The 13,336-nt window shown below is 42.5% G+C and overlaps 1 protein-coding gene across 4 annotated transcripts in view; it reads left to right on the top strand.

Annotated features, from left to right (window-relative positions):
- Positions 1–13,336, top strand: part of LOC119551288 — a 40,741-nt gene that overhangs the window by 17,479 nt on the left and 9,926 nt on the right. For 2 of the 4 annotated variants that reach the window (XM_037860560.1, XM_037860558.1), the window contains exons 3-4: positions 4,982–5,180; positions 8,370–8,438. In XM_037860560.1, coding sequence (XP_037716488.1) covers positions 4,982–5,180; positions 8,370–8,438 — 268 coding nt within the window. The remainder of the gene's footprint in view (positions 1–4,981; positions 5,181–8,369; positions 8,439–13,336) is intronic. The other 2 variants (XM_037860561.1, XM_037860559.1) reach the window with 1 other exon arrangement.

Genomic DNA, 13,336 nt, shown 5'->3' with positions numbered 1-13,336 from the left:
TTAATGCAACTTTAGTCAAAAATGAAATAAATAGCTAAATACTTTTCTTCAAGAAATGTGAAAACCGGAAATATCTGATAATAACGGACGCAAAACAGAAATGAACCATATTTTTGGGTTATGATAAGGGTGTACCGAGATATCCTACCTTTTTTTGTGAGTGCCCTAAACAGCCAGATCTGACGTGAAAATACCCAAAGTTGACAGCCCTGAATTAAGACCTCATTCTAAAGTAAACCTTTCAGAGAAGAGGGACAGGCAGACACGCCTATTTGGGCTGCGTTGCTGGATTTGGATTTGTTTCAACTCTGCGAAATGGGTTACATGTGAGGCGAAGACGAGGGCCCTTTGGCGAACAAACAAGCCCCCGAGTGCGAGGGAGAGGGCAGAGTGTGGGAGTGGGAGGCAGCACCCAGTGTGCAGCGGAGCATAAAGTGCACTAAGCGCGGATTTATAACGGAAGCTTAGCCCGCTCGCCAGCTCATGAATAAATTAACACAGGAACATATGTATGCCTAAGTGCCTGTATGTAACGGTGAAGGCATACAGAACAAACACGCCCCCCGGCACATTGTTCTGAGTCTTCCACCAACTACTGGCCATATAAGGCCGTGAGATACAACAGCAACGATTAAAATCGATCTTGAGGCCCATAAATTATGCAATTCAACAAACGGAACAACTCCACTGCTTCAGCAGACAGTAGTGCACTATGGATTGCAGAAGTGCACGATTGAATCAGATGAGAGCGATACTATAGTCTAGGTTCCCTAAGTAGAATGTATGGAGTGGACAGGTTCTTCAAAAATTTGAGTTTAAGCGTGTTCTGTCTCCCATAATGCTTTAAAGATTTTCGGAACTTTAGAAAATACTCCCAAAATAGAAAATATTTAGTTTAAACCACTTCAAACATGGGTATACTTTTGAAAATGTGTTTCGAAAAAGTCTAAGAGTTCGGAATTATCAAAACTCCAAGTTTTCATCATAGGTATAATTTTTACTTCAATATTATTTTTTAGATTAATGTTATAAAAACCTGGGAAGTTCTGATGTTGATCAAGAACGCTTTGGTTATTAAGAGTAAGTTAGGGAGTTCAAATAATGTTCCCCGTTAGAAGCTGGACTGTTTGTGAGGCCCCGCTTGGAGGAGGCTGCAACTTCATCTGCGTGTGGCCAGTGTGTGTTTCATTTTCTGTTTCTGTTTCTGATTCAGCTATAGTTTCTTTTTCCCAGCCCACGCCCATGTCAGTGGGCACCCACAAGCGGAGCGCGGAGCTCTGGCAGTTGGACACTCGGACAGCTGGACAGTTGGGCGGTTCAACTTTAACTTCGATTTTCAATATTCATGACAGGAATGGGGGCGGCGGAGAGTTCGAAGGGGAGGTAGGGGGATGGGGCAAGGGGCCTTGTTCGAATGGCAGTCGAAAATTATGGCAATTACTGCAGAGTACTGTAAATTATTTGCTCTGGCGACCTCATTGTCAACACACACACACAAAGCCGCTGGAAAATTCATAACAGCATGTGTGCAAATATTCCCACATGCACTTTGCAGTTGCTGTTTAATAATTCGGTGTGTTTAATGCAAATTGAGCGTTTAGCAGCCGTCAGTAGGCAGAGGAAAATGATCAACTAAATAGGTCCATGACTCGAATACTAAACATGGTTAAAATGTATTTTTAGATATTTGTTTTTCATCAGTTAAGCTGTTATTTCACTCATCGAAATCAACGCCAATTGAATTGAAAAACACAGTTGATTGATTTTAATAATTTCACAATAATATTCTTCGTTTTTTCGTGTGTGAATAAGTGCTTTGAAAGCGTAGAGCAAAAGTGGCCAATCAGTGGGTCACCCATCGCCGAGGAATCCGCTTAAACCCACAAGTTCTTATCTCGAAGTTCCGAGACCACAATTATGCCTCATGGCTTATCGGCGTGAGCAGCCCTCAATTACAGTGCTCGCATAATTATGCCCCTCAAATCGCTCTTAAAAGACGGCACGAGGTTCCACATCCAGATCCCCGGGAAATAAATCCGAACGAGGAGTGCGGGGCGAATCGGTAGTAAGCGCCTTTGCGGCTTATTTGTAGGTCGTATAAAACGGAGTCCCCTGCGACGGCTACTTGCTTTATTTTATTTACTTTTTATACGCATTTGTGCAATATTTATTTTTATGCCAACTGCAATGGCCGAGTGATAAGCGCTGGACAGCGGATGAGACTGGCCTGGGTGGTGGGGATACACTCTATAGGAGATATATGTGGGGCAGAAGGGAGAAAAGGAAGCAGACGAGAGCAGCGACAGCGGAAATTTATGGTCGTCGCATAAAACGCATAATCAGTAAACGAATGTGCCACAAAGGCAGAAGGAGGACAAGAGGTTCGGGGACTGGGGGCTTAACCGAATGACCGATGGATAGGGAATCGGCTAAAGCTATAGCTATACTGGGACAATCATCCACGCATTCAACGGAAAGCACTTCGATAGAAATGCAAATTCAAGCAAAACTTGTGCGTAACTTATGGCTCCTGTATTCGTACACTGAGGGAAGCTAAGTGAAAAGCTTAAGATACTGCTTCTCTGTAAAGTCTAGGTCACTAATCACCTTTTCTTAATGACTTGTCACCACATCCCACAGAAAATGCAAATGGATCCCTTTATTGAAAAAAATTTGGACAGAAAATCATTTAAGAAGGTTATTTGCAACACATTTGTTTTGATCCGAATACCTTGTCTTATTTTGATATACTAACATGACATCCTAAAGAAATCTTAAGATAATTTGAATAAGTAGCTTGTTACCCTTATACAATTCTCCAACAAAAATAGGTCTAAAGAAGGTACAGGATAAACTTGTATAGGTGTATTATATAGGTATAGGTATGTTTTTAAATATCCTTGTAGTCTGGTTACTATATTTGTATAAAATGCGTATTTAAATAGGTAATTACTAACCAGTTTATGAAATAAAAGTATAATTGGTCATTCGATTTTATTTATTATTAAGACGATGACTATTGTATGGTGAGGCTATACTTTTAGTAAGCATTATATTGCAAATAACTAAAATATAAACGAAATGAATATTGACTTCTTCTGTTTATTCAGAAACCTTTCAGATTTCAGCTTACTTTAAGTTTTTGGCCACTGTTTTCATCAGTCCATGTTATGCACACATAAGCTGGATGAGTCAGTGCTAAATTGGTCCGCCTAAAGTGCAACGTTTGCACTCTGCACCTTGCCGCCTTCGGCACTATTTCACTGTCAATTGATCGGGTGACGGGATGGCATTGGCTAAATCGGGGACTCGAGGAATCGGGCAGCGGTAATTGCGGGGCTACGTTAATTAAAGCCCTGTAATGTCATTAGCTGGCCTTTTGACTCGCCCGTCCGGCTAATTAGGTTTGCATCTAACGCGAACGCAGGATGATGGCTGCGAGTCTGCGGATGATTTCCGACGGGAGGCTGGCTGATGGGTGACGCACTTGCACGCGATGCGATACTTGGCGTCTCACTTAATTACCGACTGCCAATGGCCAGCTTGATAACAGTTAAATTGATTTTGATTGCTTTATTCGATGCCTATAAATCAGAGACGAATGAAAATTCTGTGGGGCACGTGGGCAGCAGAATGCCGAGACCGGGAAAGCGATATGCGCGATATGGACACCGATATGCTGGGGATATAGAGGCCTATATACAAACATCCATCGGTGCTGGCCACTGCCCACTTGTCCAGTGTCAACGTCAAACACGAAACGAAACATTTTGTGCGATTAGCTTGTAAGATTGTTTGCAGCTCTTTTTGTGGCCATTTATTCAACTGCAGTCGGCAGTCGGCGGTCGACAGTCGGCAACTCGATAGTTAGAGTGTGTAAAACTGGATTGCAGCTGGACCGGGCTAAGAGCTAAAAGCCGAAAGGGTGAGGGGCCGGAGCTGGCTTAGATGTGAACGTAGACAAGCTGGCAAGCCAAAAGCATTTTGGCCTCATGGTGATTTCGTCTTTTTTCCACTTTTTGGCCTGTGTTTGCCCACTCGAATGCCTCCGAGTGGCAATTTTATCGAATTATTTGCACTTAGCTGCAAATTCAATTGGAAATAACGAGCGACTTTTCGTTGTTAGCACTGGGCTGGCGAGGATACGAGTACTTTTGTACGTGTATCTACGGGTACAAATATCCGAGTCCCCCGAAGCCCCAAAAAGCAGCAGGTGATCCCATGCACTTTGCACACTCAAAGACACAAACACAATTGATATCTCTGTCGCAGTCTATTTGGGTCGTGTCAAAAATCGCCGCAAGGTGGTAACCCCCATCAAACGGAGTTAAACAGTAACATGGGTTAAGCAAAAATGCCATATTTTAACCCCATGGTATATATATTTTTGAGTTAGTTGCAACTATAATTTTACAGCTCGGTAAAAAACAAACTTTTTGTTTAGTTTTCCTGTACTTAAAAAGACCTATCAATAACATTTTAAGTTCATTATTTTAAATTAAAAAATATTTTAATGATGGTCAAAACTGTTATTAAGCAATTATCTTTTTTCGCTTAACCTAAAGCCAATTTAACCTAAAGCCAATTTAAGGTTATTTTTGTTGGTTTTTCTGAGTGTATTGGTCATTGCAACTATCTGTTAAGATCACTTTATGAGCTGCCTCTACAAAGTTTCTTTTAGCCTATATTTACTATACTTGGTGTGGTATATATTTTTGCATTGTGTAACCATTTTGCCGCTTGTTTAATTTTTTCGGAATTTTCCGATAAGCGACGTGAGCAATAGGAAATATTTTGACACTTCTTTATGGGGCAATCTAAAAAATACGCCAGCCATTCCAAGGCGATATGAAAACCACTTTGTGTGCCAGTGAAGTGAATAATTACTAGCCATTTTGTTGTGAAACCAATGGTTAAAGTCGAAGATTAAGAACCAAAAACGGACACCAACTTATCTTGAATTTATGCTATGCAATTTTAGGCAGAACGAGAAGGATTGCGATGAAGACGACAAGGACGATGTGCTGGATAGTATGCCACCGCCCCCAAATTACATACAGATCTCCCAGGGAAGGATTCAGTTGGTCCACCAGCCCAGGACGCCCGTGGAATCAGAGGCGGGAACTCTCTCCCTGGAGCGACAGGGAGGCTCGATCTCCGGATCCGGCGGCTGTGATAAGGTGAGTTTTCGGAACCATAATTAACCCCTGGCCTGGTATTCGGTAACTCCCTGCTTTTGGTTTCGATAGAAAGGCACGTAGCGCTTTTGGGATAGACGTAGACCCATCCAATTACAGACAATCAAATCAGCCCGAATCAAATCATAGCCCCGTATATAGCTATTACTTCCCCACCATCAACTAACCTTCGGCTCTGGTGTTTTGTGAGTGGTTAACCCAAATTTTTCCCAACCAGCGGGGAAAGCTTTCCATTGTTGGCGTGTGGAGGAGAATTTTCCCAAAGTGCGGCGGCATGCAAACGAGGCTCTCGGCTAGGCAAACACCTTTGAACTCGGCCCATCGGTTTGAGCCACTTGAACTCGTTAACGTGCCATTTGAGACACATCGCAGCGGCGTTCCAGAGATTGATGAAGGACTCCTCATGCGGCAAATGACCTCTTGACATGCGAATCTCGGGAATCCCGGGTCACGCCAATTGCTCCCCGATTTCTTCCCAATTTCTCGGCCTAATTGATCGCATTTAAATGCTGACAATTACCTGGCTTCGCTGGCCTTTCCCATGAATTGGCGGTACGGTGCTGGTGCTCCCATATGTTCGCTCCACGGCATTCGAATTCCAAATTCTCGCTGCTGCTCACGTTCCGACTTCCGTGACGTTTTAATAGCACTAAGTATGGCGCATGCGCAGCCGCTGCAGTTGATTTATGGTAGTTGCAGGCTATGGATGTGCCTGGATGGTCCATAAGCGGCTGCAAATGAGCCGGGCCAGCTGCAGCGGCCGGGAACGTGGTAACTGCTCCATGTAAATGGCAGTTGACGCGGTAATGCTTCCCAGAATCCACTGGAGAGGCCGCCTGGCCAGGCAGAAGTCACGGCTCCTGCTAATTGAACCCACGAATCCGCTCCAGAGGCTGCGTGTCTCGATTACCAAGATCCGAGAGCCCAGGGCCCAGAGCCGAGCTCCAGCCGCCCCGACAGACACCCACTCGCGGCAAATTTGCCAAATGGCATCTCGATTATTTGTGCGCACACAATGGAGCTGATGCACTGCATCCACATCCACGGCTGTCATCAGAACCCAGTCACGTTCTCTCCCCATAAGTTGCTGCCGTGCTTTTGAAGTTGCTGTTGCTTTCGCAGTTGCTGTTGCAACTGTGCAGTTTCGCACTGGCGACGAGTGATTGAGGAGGGTTCAACGAACTGCCAGCTATTTATTTGCTGTGTTTGCTCAGACTTCTTACCCCGTGTCCCGATCCCCCTACTCTTCTGGAGTTGCAGCTTCTGGCTCTGATTCTCCAATTCTCCGATTCCCCGACTCGGCAGCACATGCGCACAGTTTCGCCAGCTGGAATAGAAGTCTATGGGCTGGCATTGTTGTCGCCGTCTCCATTTCATTGCCTGCATTAGCATATGGATATGTGTGTACCTACTTCTGCTATATTTGTTTACACGGAAAAAAGTCTCGAAGTGGGGCTTTAAGACGTTCCAGAAATCGATAGAGATTTTTTTTTACGGATTTATTTGGTCTTTAAATGGTTTAAGGTGAATAATGCATGAGTGTTTTGGTATCGGAATGTTATTTAAACATCAAAATACATTAGGCATTGCAAATAAAATGAGTAAATAATTATAAAAATTTGTTGGAGACTATTTAAGACATTGCTATTAACCTTAAAAATTAAGACCCCCGACTTATTTCTTTCTGTGTACAACTGGCAGCTCCACCTCGAGACTGGATAATTTCCTGCCACAAATCATGGCATTCAGTCTCGCTTAGTTGGCCAACTCTTTTGGCCATTCATAATCACGCTTGGATCGTAATCTTTATAAATTCTCTCTCGTTACGGCAGAACAACAAAAATCAATTTGTCTATTGCGCAAAAAGGCCGAACTGAAAACAAAACCCATGCTTCAAAAGACAACACAGCCATTTTCCTCAAGCTATAAAAATTATTTTTACAACTTCCACAACTAATATTAAGTGTTTAACAAAACAGAAAGCAGCAAAAAAAAAATGGGAAAAAATCCAAAAAAGCAAACTGGTGTTTTACGAGCGGCGGCGTCACATTAGTTGTTTTGTTTTTTGTGATTTTTGTGTTGTCTGTTCGAGCCGAGAAACATTGGCTGGCCATTTTTAGGCAGGGAAATACTTTGAAATTGCCATTTCCATTTCCTGCCCACGCCCCCGCCTCCTGATGACTCCCTGTCATGTGTGTATTATGTAGGTATAGACACACTTGTATCTGTACATAGTGCTCTAAGTAGCTGATCTCTTTGGGCGCTTTTCCTCAGCGTTTTCTACTCGAAAAGTCGGCCTTTTGTGCCACCGTTCTTCTGTGGCATGTCAGCCTTGCTCTCGGTGAGTTATTGGCCATGCACACCTGCAACTTGCCCACCTGTCCCCACCCCCTGGCCCCCCTTTCCCACTTTGTACCCACTTTTGTGCCCCAGACCTTCTCCTCATCGCGTGCGGATTAAGTTGAAACTTATTGTGTTTTACTTTTTGGTCCGAATGCAATGTTGCCTTCACTCGGAAAATCGGGATTGTGCCCAAAAGAGTTCAATGATTTGCTTTTTACACCTCGAATCTGTTTTCTGTTTTCGTTGCGGTGACAAGATCGTAAATTAATTTCAATTGCTTTCGTTTCTGTTCGAGCTGTTATAATTATTTTTATCGCACCGCTGCGAACAGTGCTGTCACTGCATATTGTAGCCACAAAATGTTTATAGCCCCTACTTATAGGAGGTTATAAAGCACACATAATACCTTTCAATTAGTGGCAGCTCAGATTAAACCTTTTTTAATTACTAGGTAACTTAACATATATGTATAAATTAAATTTAATAATTATATTCTTGAACTGTACGCTATAATTTCTGATAATTACAAATCTCCACACAACTTGCAATTGGCACTTAAGACTATTTCTAAGATTACTTTAACTATCTTTAAAAACTAGAAATCAAGCTTTTGGGCAGCACTGAAACCGCTTACAAACACACCCACACTCACACCTAAAAACCCATTGGTTCACTGGCCACATATGCATACACGGAAAATTGAGGAAAAACACCCATGCACATTTTCTAGCTAGCTTTAACTTTTCGTTTTGGGAACTTAGCCATAGCATTTAGCCATCTTGCGCTGCTTCCTGAGTTTTTGGTTTTTCTGTTTTGTTGTTCTTGCAGGATGTGTTGGAGAAGCGGATGATTGAAGTTGAAGGCGCTCTGCTGCGTTTGCAGGAGCAGTTCCAGAAAGTGAGTACTACTCCTACGGAAATGTATCCATCTATCTATGTACATACATATCCATCTCCATCCCCTGCCCCCTGCGAAGTTGAGATGTTATTACCCAGCCCGGACATTGCTCTCGAAATGAACTTTGAATTTGATGTCGCCGGAGTTGGGTCTTTCGCTGGGCCGTTCCCAAAGCATTTTAATTTCCTGTGCGGTCAGCGTGTGAGAGATTTGGTTCGGGGCAGGGGTCTTTGGGTGGGGTGCACCGGGGTTCCGGGATTCAGGGGTTCAGGGGTTCCGGGGTCTAGATGGACATGGGGGTCATTAATCGTGTTCAGTCGTTTGCGCTCTGTGCGGTTTGTGCGGTTGGGAATGCCAACAAGGTCGCCTGGCCGGGCAATTAAAAGTTACAAGCTTAAATTACATGCATATGTAGCAACATCAACATCAAATTATCCGACAGCAGGAGTAAAAGACACAATGCCCAAAAGAGACAGGACCAGTCTGCACATACCCTGGTTTATCGAAAAAGAAATACACAAAAAAACATTGTATAGGTAAATTTGACCAATACGAATAGTTAAGTAACTGTAAAAAATAGGTTAACAACTAGGAATAGTGACTTGTATTTTATTGTTGCTTTAGTTAGTATTTAATAGAAAAACTACAATAAAATGGAAAGCTGTGTGTATTTTGTTTTTGGGAGAGTAACTAATTCGTTCCATTTTACTATTATATAGTTGGGTGTACCTACAATTATAAATTAAACAAATCCCAAGTACTATTTTAAAGAAAGTTTAAATGCAAATCCAGCAGATTAGGAATACCCAAACTTTTGAGAAGTGACATTTAAGAGAACTTGCATGCAAATTGGCGAACATAAAGTCACATAAAATGCGTCTTAGAAAAACTGAGAATAGGATATTCCGGCGGTTTATTACCTTCGGTCCACTCGATCAAAGCCCGTCCAATGGCAAATCACAACCTAAACTGTCATCACAATGGCCGGAGGATGCCCCTTGTCGGCCCGAAAGAAAGTTTAATGGCCGGAACTTTCCGGCGGAAGGAGCTTGGTTTGGCATACGCATTTCCGGCTTTAGGTAATTGAATTTGATAACAAAAAAGAAGTAGGACGAGCCAGAGCCCCGAAAACGAGTTAACTGCCTGGAGTTTATGGTGTGAAAAGGAGCAGCGTGTGGCCACGGCCTCAGTGGCATCCATTCCACGCCCACACCCACTTTTTGGCCAATGATTTCCGCAGCCAAATGGCCACCCGCCGCCTGCTGTTCCTGATTTTCACAGGAAGCGGCGGAGACAAAACGCGTCGAGAGGAAAAGTGGAAAAGTGCTTTCTGCTCTGCTCTGCTCTGCTCTGTTCGGGCCCGTTCTGGCCATTGCCTGATTTTCTATGCTTTTGGCAGGCGGCCCAGCTCGCAGCAAATTTACGAGTGCGGCAGTGGCAGTTGCCCCCGACCTCCCATTCTCCGCCTTATCAGCTCGCCAGTCTGCAAGCGTGGTCCGTGCATGGGAATCCGATTACTGCACTGAAAACAAACTATGGCTCGAAGCCAGAACAAAGGCTTCAAATGATTAACCTACAATTTCTAAGAAACTAGTATCCAAAAGTATAAACAAACCCTGTTTTTTTACCAAAGTATTTCAGTACGAAACATACTTCTGGGATTGATCAAACTAGTAAAAATTTTAAAAAGCAAAGTTATATTAAAAACAAACTTAGTTAAACATTTCCAAAGAATAAAAAAATATTTTTATGTATTATTTCAAATAAGTAAAATCTTATTAAAACAATTTACAAATGAGTTAGGTGATACTACGTTAACGGATGGAATCCTAGACAATTATTTTTCCTAAATCGATTTTTAATGTCTTAAAATTGTAATCCTTTTTTTCCAGTGCACGGGCATATGCGGATGCTGTCTTTTTTTTGCACCACAAGGAGTTTGGCCGGAGTGGGGGGAAGTGGGCGGAGTGGATACATGAGCTACCGTTGCCGCTGTCCCAACTTCCAGCTCCTTTGGCAATATTTCTGCACTTTATCTGTCTGTAAATAACGATTAACTATGCTCGCTGCTCCCTCAGCTGCTTTTGCGCTTTTCTTGGCGTTTGGTTTTGCTTTTGCCACTGTCCTTCCTTTTCACTTAGTCAAAGTCCCTCCCCCACAAAGCAGCTGTGTGTGTGTGTACTTTATTGTTATTGGCATATCAGTGGCTCAGAGGAAGTGCACTCAAAGAAAACATGTACACTAAATAAGAGAGATTTTTCACGACACTTTGGGTGATATGCAGAAATCAACAATTTTATTTTTTTAACATTTCAACTTGATCAGGGTACAATTTGGGTAGAAATTATAAGGATGTTAGAATTGGGGTTTGCTAGAAATCTAACCCGAATTCGCCGGTCATATAGACTTTATACATTATCTTTTAACGATTGGGTATATTCGAATTATTTACATTTTATCATACAAATTTCTTATTGAAATTCCCTTAATTTTTTCCTGTGCAAAGAGGAGAGGAGCTGGCAATCCATTGACAAGTCGGGCCACCAAAAGTGTGAATGTTGCAGAATTCTTTTTTCGGGTACCAGGGCTAAAAGTGTGAGCAACGGGGCTCGCAGAGGGTTCAAGGCAGACTTAGACAGCTTGTTGGCCATGTGGCATGCAATAAATGGCACGATTCAATGAATATCCATCTTCCGGTTCGGCATGCTATCCCCATCATCATCATTCTCGCTCCCAATTCCATTCCAGCCCCACTTTCATCATCATTCTCATCTGTTTCTTATTTGGCCGAAAGGAGAGTGTGGGTTTACTTTAGTGTAATTGATTTCCAGGCCGAGAACTCTGCGATTATGGTCTCTTAATTGATAAGAAAGCCTTCCTTCAAAGGGTTTATAACCCCCAACTTTCGTTGCTAGGTTTCCGCTTTCAAGTCTTCCATCTTCATCCTGCTCGAATTGCTGACAGTTGCCGTTTTTTACCAATTTCCTTTCTGTTGCAACAGCTGAGCCCTTGTCCGCAAAGTAAGGCTCATGGCAACACGACATTTAATCCTTTGTCCCCTCAAATATTTGTGTTTGTTGTACAAAATGCTGGCAAACGAACCGAAGAGGCAGATGACTAAACGGAAGTTTTGTTTATTTGTTTGCCTTTAATCAGGCGACAGATCAACAAGCCAAATCTGAATGGATTGGCATGTGCTAATGAAAAGTTGATTTAAGGGCAGCAGGCGGGGAAAACGGAGGAGATGCACAATGCCCAACTTTCGCCACCAGCACGTGCTCAATTTTTAATTCCATGGAAGTCCAGCCCCTCCAGTAATCTCGCAGCCACCCTCGCTTTCTCCTCGTTGCCCTTGGAAATCTGCGTCTTTAATAAGCCCAGCTGCATTCAACTCAAGAAAATGGAGAGCGCCAGTGGAAGGGGGGAGTTCGAGGAGAATACAGTACAGTAAAGCTGTGTCAAGTTAAACCCAAGCCAGTTTAAAGTTTAATTACCTAGGGGCAGAAACTGAATGATTTGAAATTATTTTTAAACGTATTTTTGGTGTAAAATAATGTTTATAAATGTTTAACTTTCCTACTAAGCAGGCAAATTAAAGAAATCTACATAAAATGTGAACTGAAACCTTTAAGTATTGCAATCTTAAGTCTTAAGTTAAACAAAGGATCATGCCGCAAAGGGATAATTTAAATTTTCCTCTTCGAATTCCCAGAGGTTCTAACTTAAATTTTCGTCAAAGCAGTTGGGTGGTTTAGTAGTAGAAGTTCTACTGTACCGGCAAGCAAAGGAGGCAAAAGAAAAACTGTCGCTGTCAACTGTCAAGAAGGGGGCGTGGTCCTGGTCTCGGACGATGTCTCTTGAGTGGCACTTGGTTCGCTTACAAGGGCCATCGAAGTGAAGGGAAGTGGGGCCAGGAACACGATGAAGGCGAAGAACTCGCAGCATGGGCACTTTTTATTATCCACATCAATAGAAGGTCCCTTAGTACCGCCCATCAGCATCATCATCATCATCATCATCATCATCATCGTCATCATCTTGCAGCGTCTTCTTCTCCCGCTTTTGAATTGCTAATAATTTTGTCGCAAGCGTTTGATGGTTTACTCACTCGGAAATAAAGGCACCACCGCCAACACTGCTGCTGCACCACCTATAGCCATTCCCAGTCCGTTTGCAACCACCCATCCGTGGATCCCGGCCCGGAACTAGAGTTATGTACATAACTGAATATATAGCCATAAATTTAGGGTAGGTCATAGCCACTCTGGAGTGTAATATTGTTGCACATACTTATTACTAGTGCCCATTAATGCATAGAAAAGCCACCCTTTTCGAGCTACCCCAAGATCCTCGCTGAATTTTTTAAAGCCAAACCTAAAGCCAACTTGATGATTCATACGCCCCCTCGACACCCGGAGAGAATTTCGGAACTACCACCACTATGCGGCATATGGGGAGGTCGACTCTTCAGAACCCCTTGACAAAAAAGTGCAATGCAATTAATTTTTTTCGCGAAACTCTTTCGGGGAAGGGGATGGCTTTGTCCATCCCACTCACACATCTACACACAGAGAACGGAAGATGGTTCTTATACTTTCACAATATTATATTTGTTTCTGTATAGTTATTTTCAAGATCTATGATAAGATTCCCGTTTAACTAAGTTATATAATAATATTCTCACTCTCATAGAGAAAATTCTGACGTTCTCATCTGAGTTGAAAATGTTCTTAAAAATAGAACAACATTTTTAAAGTTGAAAATATTTTTATTTTGCTTGACTCAAGTTGATTTAGCGATATTTACATTGTATATCTCAACAAATAAACTATTAGTCCAGTCAGTAGTGTGTACTTATCAAAAAGTTGTTAAATAAACTAAATTGCTCATCATTTCGT

This window comes from Drosophila subpulchrella, chromosome 2R, assembly GCF_014743375.2.
Source record: "Drosophila subpulchrella strain 33 F10 #4 breed RU33 chromosome 2R, RU_Dsub_v1.1 Primary Assembly, whole genome shotgun sequence".
In the NCBI taxonomy this organism is placed as follows: domain Eukaryota; kingdom Metazoa; phylum Arthropoda; class Insecta; order Diptera; family Drosophilidae; genus Drosophila; species Drosophila subpulchrella.
This window is presented reverse-complemented; position numbering and strand designations above follow the sequence as displayed.